Genomic DNA, 24,368 nt, shown 5'->3' with positions numbered 1-24,368 from the left:
CTCCCTCCCCTCCCCCCCGCCCTCCCTTCCCCTCCCCTCCCTCCCCCCTCCCTCTCTTCCCCCCAGTCGCTCTCTCTCTTCCCCCAGTCGCTTTCTCTCTTCCCCCAGTCGCTCTCTCTCTTCCCCCCAGTCGCTCTCTCTCTCTCTTCCAACAACAACATGCCCTCGAAAAAGCCTCGGCACCGCCGGGCACTTCAGCTAGTTGTATATAATTCCCTTTAATAATATGTTAGCTACAGCCTGAGTCTGTATCTTTGTTTTCACTGTTTACATGTACAGAGCGCGATCACTTTAATAGCACGGGTAAACGCGATGACGTCACGCCGTTCATCGCGTGATCCCTCACCGGCGGGAAAAACATGATGATGTCATGACGTCAGCCACGGGACCGCCCAAGCAGTCCTCGTGGAGCCTCTGAACTGACTAGACCTATATTCAATGTTCTCCTGTAATTATCCGTTAAACTCTGTTAGTTTTCATTAAACCTCGTTTATTTGATCGCCTGAGTGGACCTCAGTCTTTTGATAGGAACTAGACATTCCTACATTGGTGACCCCGACTTTTGCGAACGGTTTTCGCAGAAGTTACTGAACATGGAATCGAACGCCGTTGCTTTGAAGCTACCACAGTTCTGGGAGTAACAGCCAGCCGCGTGGTTCATCCAGGCTGAAGCCCAGTTCGCAATCAGGAACATCGTTGCGGATCAGACCCGTTACTATTACGTGGTCTCCGCCCTCGACAGCGCCACAGCCTCGCGGATCGTCAGCCTGCTTGGTAATCCACCAGAAGATCGCAAGTATGAAACGATAAAGGCGCGGTTGTTACAGGTCTTCGGGCTCACGAAGTCGGAGCGCGCCCGCCGGCTGCTTGCTATGCCCGGCCTCGGGGACTCCAAGCCGTCCGAGCTCATGAGCCAAATGCTCACGCTCCTGGGCTCCGAACTGGAATGCTTCCTCTTCAGGGAGCTATTCCTCAGCCAGCTACTGGAGCAAGTTCAGGCTGCCCTAGCCAGGTCAGAAGTCACAGTCTGCGCAGAGCTGGCTGCCGAAGCGGACAAGATTTTCGTGGTGACACAGCAGTACTGCGCTGCCACGAGGCGCCCATCCCCCACGGACGCTGCTCCAGCCCCTCAACCTGCGGGGTTGTGCTTCTACCACGCCCGTTTTGGCGCGAAAGCAAGATGCTGCCGCCCTCCCTGCAGCTTTTCGCTCAAAAAAAAAACAACAGCAACCCTGTCGAAAGAGGACCGGTTATAACGAGCGCCCCGCGGCTGCGATGGCAATCGGTAATTCGGGAAAACTCCTCTTCATCACCGACTCCCTATCTGGTCGACGTTTCCTCTGCGACACTGGGGCGCAGTGTAGCATCCTACCCGCATCAAATCTTGATATACAAGCCGGGGGGCACGGCCTCTCCCTCGAGGCGGCTAATGGCGGGGCCATTCGGACCTTCGGAAGACGGCGGGTCCAGGTGTGCTTCGGCGGCCAGCGGTTTTACTGGGATTTCATCACGGCCAAGTCTCTCAAGCCATCCTTGGGGCGGATTTTTTGTGCGCCAACAGCCTCCTGGTGGATGTAAGGCACCGCCGGTTGATCAATGCGGCCACTTTTCACTCCATCCCGTGCCACCGCGGTAACGCCGTGTCGCGCACTGTCTCCTGTGCGTTCCCACCTCCGAATGACTTCACTCGCCTCCTCGGAGATTTCCCAGACCTGACCAGACCCACTTTCTCTTCCACGGCCACGAAACATGGTGTCGAACATCACATCACCACTACTGGCTCCCCGATCTACGCACGGGCCCGGCACCTTGAACCTGGCAAGCTCGCGGTTGCGAAAGCGGAGTTCGACACGATGGAGCGGCTAGGGATTATTCGCCGGTCGAATAGTCCCTGGTCTTCGCCTCTCCACATTGTTCCGAAACCTGGTGGTGGATGGCAGCCTTGCAGCGACTACCGACGCCTGAACGACGCCACTACTCCTGATCGGTACCCGATCCCTCATATTCAGGATTTCTCTGCCCATTTGGCGGGAAATACCATTTTTTCAAAAGTCGACCTTGTCCGTGGCTACCAACAGGTCCCCGTGCACCCGCAAGACGTCCCGAAAACTGCAGTCATCACCCCATTCGGCCTGTTTGAATTTCTGTGGATGCCGTTTGGATTGAAGAACGCTGCACAGGCTTTCCAACGCTTGATGGACTCCGTGCTTTGGGACCTCAAGTTTCTATTTGTCTACCTCGACGACATCCTCATCGCCAGCCCTAATAAAGAGGAGCACATCTGCCATTTACGCACCCTCTTTAGACGCCTCAGTCAACACGGCTTGATCATCAACCCGGCCAAGTGCCAGTTCGGCCTGCAGCAGATTGATTTCTTAGGCCATCGCATCACATTGGACGGCGCAATTCCCCTGCAAATGAAGGTGGAGGCAGTTACTTCTTTCCCGCGCCCGCAGACTGTCAAGGCCCTGCAGGAGTTCCTCGGGATGGTAAATTTTTATCACTGGTTCGTCCCTAATGCAGCGCTGCTCATGCAGCCCCTGTACGAGGCCCTCAAGGGCAAGTCCGGCAAGGATCCGATTAGCTGGACAGTCGACATGGACCGGGCGTTCGTCGACACAAAAGGCGCCTTAGCCAACGCAACCGTGCTGGCGCACCCGCTGCCAGGTGCCACCATCGCCCTTATCACCGACGCGTCAGACTACGCCATCGGCGCAGTGCAGGAACAGTGGGTGAATGGGACGTGGCAACCGCTGGCGTTTTTCAGCCGTCAACTACGGCGAAACGAACGGAAGTACAGCACGTTCGACCGGGAGTTGCTGGCCCTTTTTCTGGCCATCCACCATTTCCGGTTCTTGCTAGAGGGACGTCCGTTCACGGCTTTTGTGGACCATAAGCCACTAACGTTCGCTATGGCCAAGACCACCGAACCGTGGTCAGCTTGGCAACAACGTCAGTTGATGTTTATCTCAGAATTCACCACTGACATTCAGCATGTATCCGGTAAGGACAACCTGGTGGCGGATTGCCTCTCCCGCGCGACCGTTCATGCAGTCCAGCTCGGCATCGACTATGCCCTCATGGCTGCGGATCAAACCTCGGATCCAAAAGTCCAATCTTACAGAATCAACCCCTCTAGCCTCCAAGCGGCCGACGTCAAATTCCATGCCGCGGGCACTACGCTACTCTGCGACGTCTCCGTAGGAGATCCTCGCCCTATCGTGCCGGTCGCCTGGCGCCGAAAAGTTTTTGACGCCATACACGGGTTGTCGCACCCTGGCATGAAGGTCTCGCAATGGCTGATGTCGTCCAAATTCGTGTGGCGGGGCATGCACATGGATGTCCGCGACTGGGCCAACACCTGCGTGGTCTGCCAAAAGGCCAAGGTGCAGCGTCACGTCAAGGCTCCATTGGCCACTTTCGCTGTTCCGGAACGTAGGTTTGATCACGTGCATGTGGACCTGGTGGGGCCACTTCCGCCTTCGCACGGGTTTACTCATCTTCTTACAATGGTGGACCGCACCACTAGATGGCCTGAGGCGGTTCCTTTGTCATCCACCACTTCCGCAGACGTCGCCAGGGCATTCATCTTCTCTTGGGTCGCCCGTTTCGGGGTACCGGCGGACATCTCGTCTGAGCGTGGGCCGCAGTTTTCTTCTGAGCTCTGGAACGCTGTGGCTCAGGGGCTCGGCGTCAAGCTACATCGCACCACTGCCTACCATCCACAGGCGAACGGCCTGTGCGAACGATTCCACAGGTCGCTCAAAGCCGCACTGCGAGCCAGCCTTCAAGGCGCAAGCTGGGTGGACAGGCTTCCATGGGTCCTTTTGGGTCTTTGTACGGCACCTAAAGAAGATCTTCAATCGTCCTTGGCGGAGCTCGTATATGGCCAGCCGCTACGCGTACCAGGGGATTTCCTTCCGACTCCAACAGAGCCATGGTCCGCATCCCAGCAGCTCATCAGCCACCAGGAGGCAGCCAGAAGTTTTGCTCCAGTGCCTACGTCGCATCACGGCTTGCAGAGCTCCCACGTCCCAGCTGAGCTGAAGAACGCCGACTATGTGTTTATCCGCCACGACGCTCATCGGGATCCGCTCAAACCCCATTACACTGGTCCTTTCCGCGTGCTAGAGCCGGGAGACAAAACTTTTTCGGTCGATATCGGAGGTAAACCAGACCACATTTCGGTTGACTGGTTGAAGCCGGCACACTTGGACCTTGACCGCCCAGTCGAGATTGCACAACCGGCAAAACGTGGCCGACCGCCCACAGTCACCGTGCCAGATCAAACGCAACCGCCCGCCAGCTCGCCCGCTGTCCATCAGCTTCCACTTCAAGGCTACAGAAGTCGCTCTGACAGGCTTGTCAGGCCTCCTCGCCGTTTTACTTATGCTGTTAAAGACAATTCTGGGGGGACGCATGTGGCAGAGCCACTAAGGGACCCTGATCAATTGTATATAACTCCCTTTAATAATATGTTAGCTACAGCCTGAGTCTGTATCTTTGTTTTCACTGTTTACATGTACAGAGCGCGATCACTTTAATAGCGCAGGTAAACGCGATGACGTCACGCCGTTCATCACGTGATCCCCCACCGGCGGGGAAAAACGTGATGACGTCATGACATCAGCCATGGGACCGCCCAAGCTGTCCTCGTGGAGCCTCCGAACTGACTAGAGCTATTGATGGGCCTTCAATAACCACAAAACTAGAAGTTATAGACTTAAACAAGTTGGCTTTTAATCACTAAGATCAGAGCTAACATCTCAACACGCCGACTGGTTCACAGGAATGAGTCATACAGATCCTGGGATCTTTATGTAAGAGAAGTCAGGGGCAGAGCCAAGAGCCAAGACCTGGAACCTCCCAGGTTAGTCGGAAAAGAGGAAGTGAAACTATACACAGTGGGGGAGGGTAATATACATGAGTGCAAAACGAATACAGGATCAAGACAAACAGATTTCATTACATTCACCCCTTCTATAGATTTAGTCCATCGGAGTGATGTTTCTTAAAAGTTGGTATAAGTGATTCTGTCAGGAGGTTTTGCAGTACTCAGTGATCGGCGCAAAGCCGGTTGGGGTGCCTCTAGGGGAGTGGATTCTGGTTCCTCCACTGTCCGGGCCTCCGCAGTGTCTTCCAGGTTATCTGCAGTGTCCTCCAGGTTAAAGTTGGGTATTGATACCTCTGGGCGTCCTGTCTCTTTGTAGTGTAGGTCTTCATCGGGTAGTCTCCCATCGTTCTCTCCGCTCCCCGAGGGAGCGAGGTCTTTTATGGAAACAGTGTCCTCTCGCCCGTCAGAGTATTCGATATAGGCGTACTGAGGGTTTGCATGGAGAAGCTGTACCTTTTCCACAAGGGGGTCCGTTTTATGGCCTCTCACGTGCTTCCGCAATAGTACTGTCCCCGGAGACGTCAGCCACGCGGGTAGAGATATGCCTGAGGTGGATTTCCGGGGGAAAACGAACATCTTTTCGTGAGGGGTAGCGTTAGTGGCAGTACATAACAGAGACCTTATGGAGTGGAGCACGTCTGGGAGGACTTCCTGCCAGCGGGAGGTCGGAAGGCCTTTTGACTTTAAGGCTAACGTGACAGCCTTCCAAACAGTAGCATTCTCCCTTTCCACTTGCCCATTTCCCCGGGGGTTGTAGCTAGTGGTTCTGCTAGTGGCTATCCCCTTTGAGAGCAAGAACTGGCGCAGCTCGTCACTCATGAATGACGTCCCCCTATCGCTGTGTATGTAGTTTGGCATGCCAAACATGCAGAATAGATTACAGAGACACTTGATGACCGTGGCACTGGTCATGTCTGGGCAGGGAATGGCGAAGGGGAAGCGGGAATATTCATCAATGATATTGAGGAAGTATACGTTACGGTCGGCAGAGGGAAGGGGTCCCTTGAAGTCCAGACTTAGGCGCTCGAATGGCCGTGTGGCTTTGATAAGGTGTGCACGGTCAGGCCTGTAAAAACGAGGCTTGCATTCCGCACAGATGCGGCAGGCTCTGGTCATTGCCCTGACCTCCTCGATGGAGTGAGGCAGATTGCGGGACTTTATAAAATGGTATAGTCGGGTGACCCCTGGGTGACAGAGGTCGTTGTGGAGACCCTGTAATTTGTCCGTATGAATGCTGGCACACATTCCCCACGATAGGGCGTCTGGGGGTTCATTAAGGGCTCCCGGCCTGTACATAATATCATAGTCGAATGTGGATAGTTCGATCCTCCACCTGAGTATTTTGTCATTCTTGATTTTCCCCCTTTGTTTGTTATTAAACATGAAAGCCACCAACCGCTGGTCGGTGAGCAGGGTGAAACGTTTGCCGGCTAGGTAGTGTCTCCAGTGCCGCACTGCCTCCACTATAGCCTGTGCCTCCTTCTCGACAGAAGAGTGCCTGATTTCAGGTCCCTGAAGGGTTCAGGAGAAGAAGGCCACAGGTCTCCCAGCCTGATTGAGGGTCGCAGCTAAGGCAAAGTCTGACACATCGCTTTCGACTTGACAGGGAATGCATTCGTCCACTGCACACACTGCAGCCCTTTCAATGTCCTGTTTAATACTGGTGAAAGCCTCCCGAGCTTCAGCTGATAGTGGGAAGGACGTCGATTTAATGAGGGGTCGGGCCTTATCAGAGTAATTGGGCACCCATTGGGCATAATACGAAAAAAATCCCAGGCACCTTTTTAAAGCTTTGGGATTGTGTGGCAGGGGCAGTTCCTTTAGGGGGCGTAATCGGTCAGGGTCCGGTCCAATTACCCCATCTTCCACCACACAGCCGAGGATACAGAGACGGGTTGTGTTGAAGACACATTTGTCTTCGTTGTAGGTTAGATTCAGCTTTAGGGCAGTTTTTAAAAATCTCGCAAGATTTAGATCGTGGTCTTGCTGGTTGTGCCCATAGATAGTGACATTGTCCAGATAGGGGTAGGTAGCTTGTAGTTTATTCTCATCAACCATGCGGTGCATCTCACGTTGGAAGACCGAGACCCCATTTGTTACCCCGAAGGGCACTCTGAGAAAATGGTAGAGGTGCCCATTCGCCTCGAAGGCGGTGTATGGGCGGTCCTCCGTTCTAATGGGGAGCTGGTGATACGCGGATTTGAGGTCGATAGTCGAGAAGACTCGGTATTGCGCAATCTGGTTGACCATTTCTGATATGCGGGGTAAAGGGTAGGCGTCCAGCTGGGTATAAATATTAACAGTCTGGCTGTAGTCAATTACCATCCGTTTCTTTTCGCTATTTTTAACTATGACTACTTGGGCACGCCACGGGCTGGTACTGCATTCAATAATGCCTTCCCGCAGGAGTCTGTCCACTTCCGCCTTGATAAAGTGTCTGTCTTCCAGACTGTACCATCTACTTTTGGTCGCTATGGGCCTACAGTTCAGAGCGAGATTAGCGAATAAAGAGGGCGGGCTGATTTTTAAGGTTGATAGGCCACAGACTGTGAGTGGCGGCTGGGACCCGCCATATGCTAGCGTGACACTTTCGTGGTGGCACTGGAAGTCCAGGCCCAAGATTACATTAACACAGAGTTCTGGCATCACAAGGAGTTTAAAATCCTTGTAGTCCGTGCCTTTTACAGTCAGTGTTACCACACGGTAGCCCAAAATGTCCGAAGTGTGGGGTTTAGCAGCCATAGCAATTCTGCTCCGTGTAGGGGTTACCGTTTGTAGGGGGTTTCTCTTGCTCGTTCTGGTCTCCTACCAGGCTTCGTGCAATAATTACCCTTGAGTGGTTCGACCCACTCTCCCCTACGGTTCTAGACCTTGGACTTAGGTGCAGGGAACTGTAGTGCAGAGAAAGACTCAATAGACCAGGTTGAATAGCACGAAATGGATGCTTTTATTATTAAACAGTTTGCAACATTACAAAATACACATCATAAGCACAAATCAAAGCGACTACAAGCATGCACATATCTATAAACTTGATTCCATGGAAATGGGAAACACACGGCACATCGAAAAAGGGGAAACACATTACGATTACCCTTACCCTCTCCCTCCCCTTATACCTAAACTAAGTTTCGACTTGAGGAACTCGGGATCATGCTCACCACTTTCAAACTCGCGAAAAGGAGGGGTTCGCAGCCTTTTTGGCACAGCTTCCCGTCGTCACGTGGATTTGGAAACTTCTGGCGCAGCTTGTTTTTCTCTCTCTCTCAGGCGATGAGGCAGTGGACACAGCCTCGGTGAGCGCTCGTCATGGCTGAAATCCGCTACGTCTGTTGTGGATTTGGATTCATGGAGCAGTTTCTGCCACTGATGTGATATTGAATAACTGGATGCACATGGGAGAGTCCAGTGAGGAAAACATCCCGAGAATGGGATGTTGAGGCACGGGAGTGCTAGGGCGGAATGTCCTTTCCCTCCGGCCTGGATCGTCGGTTTTCCTGAGGGTGTCTTCTTCTTCGGCCTGGGTCGTCGATGATCTCCCGACAACGGTACCCGGGCCACCCTCGTCGTCTTCTCGTCGTGGCCGAGCCTTGTCTGGCTGAACGCCGACCACGTTGTCCTTTTCCGAAATGTCCGTCCGAAACGTCCTGATCGAATTCCGAAGCTACCGAGGTAGAAGAGGCGCTGATGGACTTTTCAAAATCCATAGTTACACCCTTTTGGGACAGCCTTATCTCCCGCCAGATCATAGTCCAGTCTTTGTAATATTTTTGGCGGGCAGAAATCTCTGCAGGGGCGCTTTGTCTTGTAACGGGAGCTGGTGATAGCTTTAACTGGCCTTCCTGGCCGATAATGTCTTTTACTTTGTCACCGTAACTCGGTTCGCATATTGACCAGTCTGGAGATTTCCCTTGATGGCTGTTAAACAGTTTTTCCTTTGTACATTAAATGGGTTTAAGTGTTCATTCATTGTCCGCCCATATCTTGATGGGCCCCATCCTGTTGCCTGAAACTGTCTTGTACTTAGAATCCAATTGAATATGTATGCCCATTTCCCTGAGTTTCGGTTTCCCGATACTGGCTTTCGCGGGCTTACTGTTCTCAATCCACAAGCCTGTCTGGCTTGCAGTAACAGAAATCAAATGGTCCAAGAAACTGATCACGAGGTCCGGCGGCCATTTTGTGTGCCCTTTTATCAAAGGTTTTATCTGTACAAGCTTCTTTTGGTCAATAAAGCTGTGTTATTAATCCTGTTGTCTCGTGTGATTATATAATGAAAAATTTCGAATCTTACACCGTTAATGAGTGCCGCCGTACCAGGCTAGGGTGGATAAAACTCTCGGTACTCCCACAGTCAATTAAACATTTCGTTAAATTCCCATTTACCTGTATGTCCATCAGGATTTTGCCAACGGGTGTGGCCTGGATTGATCCACCGTGATCGAAGCCACTGTTGGGCCCTGGGCGGCCGTTGAGTCGGGAAAAGATGGCGGATCCCAAGATGGCGGCCCGCACAGCACGCACGAGGCAGTGACGGAGTTGGAAATCGGATTCCCCCTGCAGACTTTGCTAAAATGCCCCTTTTTCTTACATTTGAAGCATGTAGCGTCTTTCGCTGGGCATCGTTGTCTGGGGTGCTTGGCCTGGCCGCAGAAGTAGCATTTCGGGCCTCGAGACATTGCCGCTGTAGTAGGACTCCTGGGTGAACTTCTGTGTGGGGACTCCGGCGGCGTAGAGCTGGTCTGAGACCTGGATGGGGAAGATGGCTGATTCCAAGATGGCAGCCCCCTCGGCGCGCACGAGGCGGTGAGGGCCGCATGGCCGGAAGAATAAGAGTCAGAGTTTCTCTGGGCCACGTCCAGCGATCGCGCAGTGGCCACTGCCTTTTTTAAGTCCAGGACCTCCTTCTCCAGCAGTCTCTGCCGGATATAATTCGATTTGAGGCCCGTGATGAAGGAATCACGGACCAATTCGTCAGAGTACGCGTTGGCCGTCATGGCCTTGCAGTTACAGTCCCGGACCAGGTCCTTTAGGCCCTGTAAGAAATCGTCCATTGATTCCTCTGGTCACTGCCTGCGTGTAGCCAGCAGATGTCTGGCGTACACTTCGTTTACCAGCCTCTGGTATTGGGTCTTCAGGATAGTGATGGCCTCCGTGTAAGAGGTGGCGTCCCGGATGAACGAATAAATCCGATGACTTACGCGAGTAGTCAGTAGACTCAGTTTATCTACCTTGCTAGCGGATGAGGCCCCCGCGAAGAGTTCGAAGCATTTGAGCCAGTGTCCAAATTGATTTGATGCTTCAGCAGAATGTGGATCCAAGTCCAGACGCTCTGGTTTTAGGAGTCGATCCATCCTAGTGTTCTTTAGTGATTAAAATTGATGGGCCTTCAATAACCACAAAACTAGAAGTTATAGACTTAAACAAGTTGGCTTTTAATCACTAAGATCAGAGCTAACATCTCAACACGCCGACTGGTTCACAGGAATGAGTCATACAGATCCTGGGATCTTTATGTAAGAGAAGTCAGGGGCGCAGCCAAGAGCCAAGACCTGGAACCTCCCAGGTTAGTCGGGAAAGAGGAAGTGAAACTATACACAGTGGGGGAGGGTAATATACATGAGTGCAAAACGAATACAGGATCAAGACAAACAGATTTCATTACACCTATATTCGATGTTCTCCTGTAGTTATCCGTTAAACTCTGTTAGTTTTCATTAAACCTCGTTTATTTGATCGCCTGAGTGGACCTCAGTCTTTTGATAGGAACTAGATATTCGTACACATTGACCTTTAGTCAGAACTGGAAAAAGTTAGAGATGTAACAAGTTTTAAGCAGGTGCAGAGGCGGGGAAAGGGGGGGGGAGGGGAACAAAAGGAAGGTCTGTGATAGGGTGGAAGGCAGGAGAGATTAAACGACAAAAGGTTTGATGGTGCGAGGCGAAAGGAGATGGTAATGGGACAAGTAAAGAAACAAAAGATGGGTGTAGAAGAGGTGTAAATGGGAATGACAGAATCATCAACAGCTGCCATGTGAAAAAATAGGGGCAAAGGTTCTGGTCTGAAATTGTTGAACTCGATGTTGAGTCCGGCAGGCTGTAAAGTGCCTCATCGAAAGATGAGGTGCCATTCCTCGAGCTTATGTTGAGCTTCAGTGGAACGGTGTAATAGGCCGAGGTGGGAGTGGAGCGGAGAATTAACTCCATTTACTCTGTTCCATATTGATACCCGTGCTTAACAAAAACCTATCCATCTCAGTCGTGAAGGCTCCAATTGTCCCCCAACATCCATAGCCTTTCGGGGGAAGAGAATTCCAGATTTCTACCGTCCTGTGTGTGGAAAAAGTGCTTCCTTATCTCGCTCCTGAATAGCCACGCTCTAAACTTTAAGACGATGCCCCCTTCGTGCCCTGCTCCTTTTGTTGCAAACTTACCCTTTACTATTTTTTATGAATCATCTAGATGTAGGCGTTGGGGGCACGATCTGCAAATTTGCAGATGATACCACGATATGTGTGAGTGTTAGGACTGTAACAACAACAACAGCTTGTATTTATACAGCACCTTTAACGGAGTACAACATCCAAAGGCGCTTCACAGGAGTGTTACGAAACAAAATTTGACACAGAGCCACCTAAGGAGAAATGAGGGCAGGTGACCAAAAGCTTGGTCAAAGAAGTAGGTTTTAATTAGCATCTTAAAGGAGGAGAGAGAGAGGTGGAGAGGCAGAAAGGTTTAGGGACATAAGGGCCTTGGCAGCTGAAGGCTCGGCCACCAATGGTTGAGCGATTAAAATCAGGGATGCTCAAGAGATTAGAATTAGAGGAGCGCAGATATCTTGGGAGATTGTGGGGCTGGAGGAGATTACAGAGATAGGGAGGGGCGAGGCCATGGAGGTATTTTAAAACAAGGATGAGAATTTTGAATTCGAGGTGCTGCTTTACCAGGAGCCAATGTAGGTCAGTGAGCACAGGCGTGATGGGTGAACGGGACTTGGTGCGAGTTAGGTCATGGGCAGCAGAGCTTTGGATGATCTCAAGTTTACGTAAGGTGGCATGTGGGAGGCCAGCCAGGAGTGCGTTGGAACAGTCAATTCTAGAGGTAACAAAGGCCTGGATGAGGGTTTCAGCAATTATGGTGCAGATACGTGGTCAGAAGCTCACTTCAGCATCACATATGACACCAAGGTTGCGAACAGTCTGGTTCAGCCTCGGACAGATGCGAGGACACCTGAATTTTTAAAAAATTCATTCATGGAATCTGGTGTCACTGGCTAAGCCAGCATTTATTGCCCATCCCTAATTGCCCTTGAGAAGGTGGTGGTGAGCCGCCGCCTTGAACCACTGCAGTCTGTGTGGTACTCCCACAGTGCTGTTCGGGAGGGAGTTCCAGGATTTTGACCCAGCGATGATGGAGGAACGGCGATGGTGTGTGATTTGGAGGGGAACTTGGAGGTGGTGGTGTTCCCATGCATCTGCTGCCCTTGTCCTTCTAGGTGGAAGAGGTCGCGGGTTTGGGAGGTGCTGCCAAAGGGGCCTTGGCGAGTTGCTACCGTGCATCTTGTAGATGGTACACACTGCAGCCACGGTACGCCGGTGGTGAAGGGAGTGAATGTTTAAGGTGGTGGATGGGGTGCCATTAAGCGGGCTGCTTTGTCCTGGATGGTGTCGAGCTTCTTGAGTGTTGTTGGAGCTGCACTCATCCAGGCAAGTGGACAGTATTCCATCACACTCCTGACCTGTGCTTTGTAGATGGTGGAAAGGCTTTGGGGAGTCAGGAGGTGAGACACTCGCTGCAGAATACATAGCCTCTGATTTGCTCTTGTTGCCACAGTATTTATGTGGCTGGTCCTGTTAAGTTTTTGGTCAATGGTGACCCCCAGGATGTTGATGGTGGGGGATTCAGTGATGGTAATGCTGTTGAATGTCAAGGGGTGGTGGTTAGCCTCTCGTTTGTTGGAAATAGTCATTGCCTGGCACTTGTGTGGCACGAATGTTACCTGCCACTTATCAGCCCAAGCCTGAATGTTGTCCAGGTCTTGTTATCTGAGGAGTTGCGACTGGCACTGAACACTGTGCAATCATCAGCAAACATCCCTTTTCTGACCTTATGTTGGAGGGAAGGTCATTGATGAAGCAGCTGAAGATGGTTGGGCCTAGGACACTGCCCTGAGGAACTCCTGCAGTGATGTCCTGGGGCTGTGAAGATTGACCTCCAACCACCACAACCATCATTAGCACTGTCGACGACACCTTCCATCATTTTGCTGATGATTGAGAGTAGACTGATGGGGCGATAACTGGTCGGATTGGATTTGTCCTGCTTTTTGATGACAGGACATACCTGGGCAGTTTTCCACATTGTCGGATAGATGCCAGTGTTGTAGCTGTACTGGAACAGCTTGGCTAGAGGTGCAGCTAGTTCTGGAGCACAAGTCTTCAGCCCGGCACAAGTCTCCAGCACGACAGCTGGGATATTGTCGGGCCCATAGCCTTTGCTGTACCCAGTGTGCTCAGCCATTTCTTGATATCACGTGGAGTAAATCGAATTGGCTGAAGACTGGCTTCTGTGATGGTGGGGACCGCAGGAGGAGGCCGATATGGGTCATCCACTCGGCACTTCTGGCTGAAGATGTTTGCAAACGCTTTAGCCTTGTCTTTTGCACTAATGTGCTGGGCTCCACCATCATTGAGAATGGTGTTATTCATGGAGCCTCTTCCTCCCATTAGTTGTTTAATGGTCTACCACCATTCACGACTGGATGTGGCAGGACTGCAGAGCTTTGATCTGATCCATTGATTGTGGGATCACTTAGCCCTGTCTATAGCATGCTGCTTCCACTTTTTAGCATGCATGTAGTCCTGTGTTGCAGCTCCCCAGGTTGGCATCTCATTTTTAGGTACGCCTGGTGCTGCTCCTGGCATGCTCTTCTGCACTCCTTATTGAACCAGGGTTGGTCCCCTGGCTTGATGGTAATGGTAGAGTGAGGGATATGCCGGACCATGAGGTTACAGATTGTGGTGGAATACAATTCTGCTGCTGCTGATGGCCCACAGCGCCTCATGGATGCCCAGTTTTGAGCTGTTAGATCTGTTCTGAATCTACCCCATTTAGCACAGTAGTAGTGCCACACAACACGATGGGGGGATATCCTCAGTGTGAAGATGGGACTTTGTCTCCACAATAACTGTGGTGGTCACTGCTACTAATGCTGTCATGGGCAGATGCATCTGCGACAGGTAGATTGGTGAGGACGAGGTCAAGTAGGTTTTTCCCTCGTGTTGGTTCGCTCACCACCTGTCGCAGGCCCAGACTGGCAACTATGTCCTTCAAGACTCGGCCAGCTCGGTCAGTAGTGGTGCTACCGAACCACTCTTGGTGAAATCCCCCACCCAGAGTACATTCTGTACTTTTGCTACTCTCAGTGCTTCTTCCAAGTGATGCTCAACATGGAGGAGTACTGATTCATCAGCTGAGGGAGGGCGGTAGGTGGCAATCAGCAGGAGGTTTCCTTACTTATGCTTAACCTGAAGCCATGAGACTTCATGGGATCCGGAGTTAATGTTGAGAACTCCCAGGGCCACTCCTTCCCGACTGTATACCACTGTGCCACCACCCCTGGTGGGTCTGTCCTGCTGGTGCGACAGGACATACCCAGGGACAGTGATGGAGGAGTTTGGGACATTGGCTGAAAGGTATGATTCTGTGAGTATGACTTTGTCAGGCTGTTGCTTGACTAGTCTGTGGGACAGCTCTCCCAATTTTGGCACAATTCCCCAGATGTTGGTGAGGGGGACTTTGCAGGGACTTTGCACGTTCGATGTCATCACCGTGCGCAGTGCCCCGTTTTCACCCCACCTGCAAAATTTGCCTGCACCCCCTGAATCCGTGCCGAGTGATGACAGCGACCGATTCAGGGGGCAGGAATGGAACAGCAGGCGGCTCACGGGGTGGTAATTAAAGGGGAGGTGACGGGGGGGGGGAAAAAATGGCCGACTTACTTGTCACGGCCCGTTGCCTCTTTGAACATGGGGCTCGCCCCGCTCCGCTGGTGATGATGACATCATCACCGTGCGCAGCGCCCCGTTTTCGCCCCTCCTTCAAAATCTGGCAGCCCGGCACTCCTCTTGTGTGCTGGGCTGCTGGCATGGCACCCGCTCCCCGGTAGTCCAGGTAGGGCTCCGCAGAGTTAAAAGAAAGACTTGCATTTATATGGTGCCTTTCACGACCACCGGACGTCTCAAAGCACTTTACAGCCAATTAAGTACTTTTGGAATGTAGTCACTGTTGTAATGTGGGAAACGTGGCAACCAATTTGCGCACAGCAAGCTCCCACAAACAGCAATGCGATAATGACCTGATAAACTGTATGTTATGTTGAGTTGTGGTCTTGGGCCTTCCCCTTTAATGAGGGGAGGAGCCCTTCCATGTGGCAGTGCTACGTGGCCCAGTGCGTAGCGCTGCAGAACGCACCGCCCTGATATTTGGGGTTAGCGCTCTAAGAAGGAAGTGGAGTGCTTGAATTAGCTCCACCTCCCTCTTGGGGCGCTAAAACTGAATTTAGCGATCGACGGTGCTATTTTTCGCCGGGTGCTAAGTTTAGCACCCAGGCAATGTTAGTGACCCAATGGACACTAAAAAAGTTTTCCCCTGGGATCTATGATAATCAACTTTTCATGCTTACGGTGAGGGTATTGGTGGAGGGGCACAAAAGTCCCAGGAAATTATGGTGCATCGTGAATAATGGCAAAACTCACTTACGCTGTCATTTCCTGGGACTTTTACAGTGTTAGACAAACCCAACGTCATAGGTGCGTGTTCCAATGGTCCAAGTCTTTAGGTAATTCTGGGCCATTGTATTTTCCATTTATTACAAACTTCTGGCTATCCTTCTCCATTCAGCAGTATGTTTTACATAGAAACATAGAAGATAGGAGCAGGAGTAGGCCATTCGGCCCCTCGAGCCTGCTCCGCCATTCAATGAGATCATGGCTGATCATCCAAATTCAGTACCCTGTCCCTGCCTTCTCCCCATATCCCTTGATCCCTTTAGCCTTAAGAAATATATCTAACTCCTTCTTGAATATATTTAATGAATTGGCCTCTACTGCCTTCTGTGGTAGAGAATTCCACAGGTTCACTACTCTCTGGGTGAAGAAATTCCTCCTCATCTCTGTCTTAAATGGCTTACCCCTTATCCTTAGACTGTGACCCGTGGTTCTGGACTCCCCGGCCATCGGTAACATCCCTTCTGCATCTAGTCTGTCTAGTCCTGTTAGAATTTTATAAGTTTCAATGAGATCCCCTCTCATTCTTCTAAACTCCAGCGAGTATAAGCCCAATCGACCCAATCTCTCCTCATACGTCATTCCTGCCATCCCAGGTATCAGCCTGGTGAATCTTCGCTGCACTCCCTCCATGGCAAGAACATCCTTCCTCAGATAAGGCGACCAAAACTGCACACAATACTCAAGATGTGGTCTCACCAAGGCCCTGTACAACTGCAGCAAGACATCCTTGTTCCTGTACTCGAACCCTCTCGCTACGAAGGCCAACATACCATTTGCCTTCTTAACCGCCTGCTGCACCTGCATGCTTACCTTCAGCGACTGGTGCACAAGGGCACCCAGGTCTCGTTGCACTTCCCCCTTCTCCCAATCTATTGCCATTCAGATAATAATCTGCCTTCTTGTTTTTGACACCAAAGTGGATAACCTCGCATTTATCCACGTTATATTGCATCTGCTATGCTTCTGCGCAATCACCCAACCTGTCCAAATCATACTGGAGTTTCTCGGCACCCTCCTCACAGCACACACGCCCAACCCAGCTTTGTGTCATCTGCAAACTTGGAGATATTACATCTAACTTGCTATCCCGTTAAAGTATATCAAGCCTAGGTAGCGTGTGAAATATTGGGAGGAAGCAGAAATGTGGTGGAGCAGGATTTCTGCCCGCTGCTTTGGCCTCACTATGAGCCTGTCCCAAATTCCGGGTATGGGGGTCATTAGAATATTTGGGTCAGCTGACCCGTGCTTGCAGCAGTAAAACAGAGGGGCTCATCCTGCTTTAGTGCTGGAATCTTGGAGCTGCTCCGATGGGAGCAACCCAAGGCCCTTAGAAGGCTGAAGTTCAAAGTAAATGAAACATTTTTAATGTCACTGCCAGGAAGTTTGCCCTGCCTTTTTGTAGACTGACCATGGAATCCATACCTGCTCTCAGCAGAAGTGGAATCCACAGGAAGGAAGAGGGGTGAAAGGGTAGAATTCTAGGGGGATCAATTCATAATGCTCGCTTTCCTCTGAGTTCACTAGCCTCCTATCCTCCCTTAATCTCTCCCTCCATGTAAACTCCACAACCCGGATTTAGGGCCACCCCCTCGAGCTTGCCATCTCTCATGGTGTTGCTACTCCCATTCGTGCCCATTCGTGTCAATCGCAGATAAAACCATCTCTGACCACCTTCTCGTATCGCTCTCCACCCACATCCCCGACTCCCCCTGCCAACCCTACTTCCTTCTGTGTCCGCCCCTGGAAAAAATTCTCTCCCAACTCTCTTACAACTTCACTTATGAAATCCCCTGTCCAGCCTTTGGCCCTCCATTCACCATATTTCTGCAGCTACCAATCTGCTCAACCACACTTCCACCACCACCTTTGATGCCCTAGTCCCTATTAAAACAATTACCCTCTTTCACCCTGGCCGTTCCCCCCCAGTATAGCCCTCATCTTTGCTCCCTTAAGTCCAAGGGACGCAGACTTCAACGGATATGGCAGACAACTGGTTTAGCCATTCACTGCCAGATCTGGCAGGACCACATAAAGCATCATCGGGTCCTGCTCACGACTGCCAAAATTGCTCACTATTCCCGAATCATTCTGGAATGCAAAGATAAACCCCGGCTTCTATTCTCCACAGCTAACTCTCTTCTTAAACCCTTCTCCTCCACCCTCACCTCCGACAACAAGTGTGAGGAGCTTGTGGACTTCTTTGTCTCTAAGATTGAGACCATCCATTGAGCTGCCTCCACCACTCCCTTCCTTTACCTAGCCCACTGGGCCAAACTTCCTCTAAGGTTCCCCAATTCCCCAGCCCTGAATTCGCATCTTTCTCCGATCTCCCCTCATGACCACTCTGCGCTCATCTTGTCCATGAGAACAACTTCCTGCTCCCTCGACCCTATTTCCACCAAATTGCTGACCACCCAACTTCCTTTTCTGTCTCCTATGTTAGCTGATATTGTTAACGGTTCACTCTCCTCAGGTTCTCTCTCCCTCTCCCTCAAATCTGTCATCATCACCCCCTCCATAAAAAAAACAACCCTTGATCCCTCTGTCCTTGCAAACTACAGCCCCATCTCCAACCTCCCTTCCCTCTCCAAAGTCCTTGAACGTGTTGTTGCCTCCCAAATCCGTGCCCCTCTTTCCCGCAACTCCATGTTTGAATCCCTCCAATCAGATTTCCGCTCCTGACAGCACCGAAACGGCTCTCATCAAAGTCACAAATGACATCCTTTGTGACTGTGACAAAGGTAAACGATCCCTCCTCGTCCTTCTTGACTTGTCTGCAGCCTTTGACATGGTTGACCACTCCATCCTTCTCCATCGCCTCTCCACCGTCGTCCAGCTGGGTGGGACTGCACTCGCCTGGTTCCATTCTTAACTATCTAATCGTAGCCAATCACCTGCAATGGCTTCTCTTCCCGCTCCCGCATTGTTACCTCTGGTGTCCCCCAAGGATCTATCCTTGGCCCCCTCCTATTTCTCATCTACTTGCTGCCCCTTGACGTTATCATCCGGAAACACAGCGTCAGTTTCCTCATGTATGCCGATGACACCCAGCTCTACCTCACCACCACTTCTCTCGACCTCTCCACGGTCTCTAAATTGTCATCCTGCTTGTCCGACATCCAGTTCTGGATGAGCAAACATTTTCTCCAACTAAATAGCGGCAGTTTTTTTGCTATGACCTTACACAGATGCTGCAATTCAAAAATCAACATGTTGGTATTTTGTTACATAATTTTAACAAAATGCTGATATATGAAATGTTGGGGTGAAAATAAATTCACATCTAAACCATGTAAAAGTAAAAAGATGCAGTTTATTATCAGAGCTCTGGGAGAAGTGCCTTAGACCCCGCGGTCTGTGTGAGCACCTTCTCAACTTTACATAGCTGTTAGGCTCCTTTTATACACTTCAAGGAGCTGAAAAAATACAGAAGATACATAAATTCACGTGGTTATTACATCACTGCTTAAGCAACAATTGTTCTCCAGTTAAAATCTTTAAGAAAAAAAGTTGATTGATTACAAAACCTAGTCTTTTAATTAATTCGACATTGTGTATTAGTTAATTAACCATATCTTATAATGATTCAGGCATCTAAGCCCTCGTGACCCATCTTGGTCTGCAATACTGGGCTGCAGGTCATAGGTTACTTACAAACAGTCTGTTTGTAACTGAGCCCCTTCTTTCTGTTTTGCTCCTTATCTCTGCCATTTGAACCATGAATGCAGTTCTACAAGCTGCCAGACCAGTTGATGTTTCTTTTCCTCTACCTTTCTAAAACTCAGAACCACATATATATATTTTTATTTCTTTATATTACTACTTCTAAGTTTAGCTGACATTTTATTAAATCTTTCTCACACTTTAGCATTGGCTGCGTGTAGCCTGGTGGCTACACCTTAACTTATTCTTGTACGGCTCCATTGTGCAAAGTCCTCGAATTGTACAGACTTTTTATCGCCACCTGGCTTCTCCGTAGCTTTAGTGAATTCGCACGTAACCTCTTTCGCTTTCTCTGTATTTTAAACACAAAGGATTTGCTTGCTTTTTAACCCTTTCAGAAATAAGTCCAAGTATCAGTTTAATTTAAAGTTTTTAAAATTAGTAAAAGTTAAAAAAAAAAATTTAATGTAATTTCAACGCAAGAGACAGAAAGAAGTTTCTGTGGGCGTGGCATAGATGTTGTGGGCATGTCTTCCCTTATGCATAGGCTGTCCACTGAGCTCACGAGCTGATGTAATATGCTGTGCACAGCTCCGCAGCACCGAACAGCAAGTCTACATGTGGGGTCTCGCACAAGGTAAGTTTGAATTCTTTGCGGAGGTCGGCAGCGTACTCCGTAGCTACGCCGCCGAATGCAATTTTTGGGCCATGGTATGAACTGGTGGAGCAAGTCAACTCTGGTAGCACTGTACACTACACATAGGAATTGCTCGACCAAGAAAGAGCAAGGTCCATCTAATTTGCCTTCCACCATCTTGGTTCGTCGCATGATACAATGATAATGGAGTTGTTGACTAATAATAACAATCAATCTATTTCAATTAGTCTACAAGCAGCAGAGACGCAGGTTTAAAATGGACAAGCCGAAAGCAAGATCAGAGATTAGAAGAACCTTTTCCCTCCAAGTATTGGATGCATGAATGTTTTCCTGAACAAATTATCTTCTGCATGAAAACGCTGGATAAATATCTAACTGTGAAAGGGAGTGAAGGTTTTGGGACAAGTGTAAACCAAACCCTCCATGGAACACAATGGGTACTCTGCTTTTATGGCTTGAGTGTTGCAAGAATATGTGGCGGGCAGTGGGCGAAGGTTGAAAAGTGGAGATGTAGAATCGATGAATACTCTGGATATTTTCATAACCTTTGGGATTGGGAAGTACTTACATAGAACTTTCCCTCTTGAGATTAAAATGGATGGGAAGGAATTCATGAGAGAGTAAATTTTATAGGATCTGTGGAGTAGGGCAGTGGTTTGAATGGGCTATTTAAATTTCACAAGTTATTGGCCCAGAAATTCGGGTCGGAGGCTTCCCGCGGGTGCAAGCCCCCGACTGGCACTTACCTAGCGCGCCGGCCGTTGAGCTGTGGGCCCACGTGGGATTCCGATCCTGGGCCTCCTCCAACTGCCGGTGCGCAGTGCTTGCGTATCCCAGGGGCGCAGTTAATTCGAAGCGTCCCCTGGGATCACGTGGGCCATGGAGAGCCAATCGTAGCAGGGAATCTCTAATCATAGATTTGACAGGAAGACCTGTCAAACCTATGAATACAGTTTGGCCCCAAAACATAACTAAAACTTCAAATAAATTTTTTTTAAATCACATTTTTAAAATAACTATAAATTACATTAAAACTATTTTAAACAATAATTTAAATTTTTGAAAAAATTAATTAGTTTTTAACAGGGCTAAAAATAAACTTACCTTTCTTTAAAGTATTTAAAAATAATAAACCTGTGGAAAAAATGTTTTAATTTTACTTAATTCACCACTTACCTTGTTAAAAGCAGGCCCTGCGACTGCTTTTTACAAGCGTAGCTGCTGGAGACTTACCCTCCCGGAGAAACCTGCAAAAAAAAACAGAAGTTCCAGGCGTACGCGCTGCCTCTCCGGCGCACGCGTTCGACCTGTGAACCCCTTCCTTTAAGGGAACGGAAGTTCCGGTTTCCTGCGCATGCGCAGTGCATGCACGAAACCGGCACTTTCGTTGGGCCTGTGTGTGAGTACCCAGCGCGTACTCACCCGTGGGGACCCGAATTTCTGGCCCATTATGTTCCCTGTGTATTTGTGATTCTGCCTCTCTGTGTCTGTATTTTCCCTTAAGTGCTCTTGGATACTTTCAGGTCACTGAACATGACTAAACAATCTTGCTGTAAATTCCTGATTAGATAAATGCTGAATTTTCTTACTTATTATTGTCAATATGGCTGACTGGTACTTTTCTGATTCCATCATCCTCTTCTGGATAAGTTGAGATACATTGGTCAGGTTTAGGGTGATATTCTGAGTGTCCCTGTAAGGGAAGAGGGAACAATGTTTTTATTAGTGGGAACATTTCAGATCAGAAACCCAAAGAATGAGTGATGACTGCAACAATTGATGCTTGTGCTGACATTGACCAGCAAATCATCTTGGAAGTGTGAAAATCCAGGGATTTTCAGCTATGCAGTTGAATCCAGGTTTGGTGCTGTTTCAGCTCAATCTGGGATTTTCAAAGCAGTCGGCATTCCAGTTCAGTCCTTCTGTTCTGGAGTCATCAGGGAGAATTTTAACCTACAAAAACAGGTGGGTTTGGGTCGGGTGGGATGTTAAAATGTTAAAAATCTCAAACCAGAACCCAACCCGCCTTGAACCAGCCCACTTCCGTGAGGGGGAGGTGGAGGTGACCAATCCACTCCCAGGAGGTGTGTTGCTCATTTAATTATTTTAATGGGGGCTGCGTGCCTCAGATTTTACCTCCATTTTAAATTCAACACTGGCCGGCCGTGTTTGCCGGGCCTCGGGAAACCCAGCAGCTGAATCGAGGCGAGGACTGCTGGATCCAGCAGGTAAGTGGCTTTCCAGCATTGCTTGTGGGCCAGGAGGAGCAGAAGTGCCTCCTCCCCAGCCCACCAGGCTAACCGGTTTCGCCCCCCGGCAATCGGCCATTCGCCTTTCCCCCCCGCGATCCGATCTCCCCCACAAGCCACGATCTCCCCTTGCCCCCCCATGCAGTATTTCCGATCACTCCCTTCCTCCTCTGTGCTCCCCGCCGAATCTTCCGATCTTCGCCTCCCCGGCCTTTCCGATCTCCCCCGCCACCGGCCTCCGATCTCCCCCGCCACCGGCCTGCGATTTCCTCCCCCGTCCTTTCCTATCACTCCCTCTGTCCTCCGCTCCCCGGCTACGGCCTGGTGCTGAAGGCCTACCCACCGACAGGCAGCCAGCCTTTCAATCTGATCCAATCCGATTTGGCCGGAAAAAGGAGCCAAAAAAGTGAATCAGTTCATGCAGTTAAATTCAGCAGGACCCGAGGGTAACCCATTCTTCCGGGATTCCCTCAGGTCTTGGAGTCATCGGGAAGAATTTTAACCCACAAAAATGGGTAGATTTGGGTTGGGTGTGATGTTAAAATGTTAAAAATTACAAACCCGAACCGCCTCGAACCAGCCTGGAAATATCGGGGCCATTGTCTTTTTATTAATATTATCCTATGAGTTTGCAGACTGGGCTCGCCCGTCTACATATATAGCGAGGGGAGGAGAAGGAACAGGTTCAGTCTGTGGAACATCCAACACTGGCATTACAGGGAAGTTTCAGGTTTGAATCATTTCAGAACTGGAAGAAGATGGAGATTCTGATGAAATATCATCACCCTGAAACGTTAACTGTTTCCCTCTCCACAGGCTGCCTGATCTGTAGAGCAATGTTCCCATCTAATTTTTTTTTCCGTGCACAGTCCCTTTAACTGGCTGCGCGGGCCATTCAAATTTTCATGCATACACGGTTTCTTCCATGTAAAAGATGGTGAGCGGGTCCTCCAGACCGGGGTGGAAGGGTGGTCTGTCTGTCTGTCTTAATTATATATTTAAAAGCTTTGCACTTAGCGCATGTCTGTCACTTCAAATGTTACACAGATACAATAAAATGTTATAAAAGGGAAAGCTGGTCACTTTGTGATGAGCTTAGAGAGAAACCAGGGACGTACACTAGCTGTAAATCTGAAGAATAACAACCAGTCATGCTCTAATTTAGGAGTGTCCAAGCCCTGGCAATCTGGCCCTCAAAGCTGAGACAACGCAAACTTAATATTTCTTATTTGCTGGTTTGTCTTGAAATCTCACTCTCCTCGAAATCACTGGAATAGTTCCTACAGGAGAGAGACTGCAGTCCTGAGGCAGGAGATGGTCTGCCACGTAATAGGGGAGAGTCAATCATGCACTGATCCATTTGTAATCAGGATGACATTGTCAATGACAATTTTATTCAAAATATAATAAAGACATTCAGAATAGAAACCCGTCCGGTCCCAGTAAAACCGGCAGAGCAGATTAAATCCGAGGCTTCCAGCCTCGTAACATATTTAAAATGCCAACCGCTTCCTGGGAGCGGGTTGGCTGCCCGCCCCTTGTCCCACCTCAGTAAAACCCAGAAATCGGTGGGTTGGAGTCAACTTCCCGACATGCTCGGAACTTTTGCCCATTTAACACCCACACCCAATCCTGCCACCCGCTCGCCCCTATAGAGCATCCAACATCTCTAAGCAGATACACAATATAATTACATCTTCCTTTCCAGAAAAAAACTTAGGCATCATGCCTAAGTCATTACATCTTTTTCAATAAAATTATCTGAAACATTCACATTTTACTGAATGGATACATTGGGGCAGGTTAGCGGTGTCTATGAAGAGAGAGGCACCCATGTTTTTTTTGGATTCTTGTTCATTTGCATGCCCTCCCCTGGGTGCAGACATACCCCTAGGAATTGGTGGATACCCAAAGAAAGAAAGAACTTGCATTTATATAACGCCTTTCCCAACCGCAGGACATCACAAAGTGTTTTACAGACAATGAAGTATTTTTTGAAGTGTCGTCATAGAAACATAGAAGATAGGAGCAGGAGTAGGCCATTCGGCCCCTCGAGCCTGCTCCGCCATTCAATGCGATCATGGCTGATCATCCAAACTCAGTACCCGGTCATTG

At 49.7% G+C, this 24,368-nt stretch overlaps 1 protein-coding gene across 3 annotated transcripts in view; it reads right to left on the bottom strand.

The window, feature by feature from the left end:
- Window positions 1–18,976: 18,976 nt before the first annotated feature.
- Window positions 18,977–24,368, bottom strand: part of LOC147107887 (E3 ubiquitin/ISG15 ligase TRIM25-like) — a 36,864-nt gene continuing 31,472 nt past the window's right edge. The window contains exons 7-8 of one of the 3 annotated variants that reach the window (XM_086007266.1): window positions 21,594–21,697; window positions 18,977–21,251 (exon numbers count right to left, since the gene is read on the bottom strand). In XM_086007266.1, the coding sequence (XP_085863392.1) occupies window positions 21,211–21,251; window positions 21,594–21,697 (145 nt within the window). In that variant the 3' untranslated portion in view covers window positions 18,977–21,210. Of the gene's footprint in view, window positions 21,252–21,593; window positions 21,698–24,368 lie in introns of those variants that run through there. The other 2 variants (XM_086007265.1, XM_086007267.1) reach the window with 2 other exon arrangements.

Source organism: Somniosus microcephalus, chromosome 14 (assembly GCF_052327205.1).
Source record: "Somniosus microcephalus isolate GS21.2 chromosome 14, FLI_Smic_1.0, whole genome shotgun sequence".
Taxonomy (NCBI): Eukaryota; Metazoa; Chordata; class Chondrichthyes; order Squaliformes; family Somniosidae; genus Somniosus; species Somniosus microcephalus.
The sequence above is the reverse complement of the archived record's forward strand: the minus strand, read 5'-3'. Positions and strand labels throughout refer to the sequence as shown.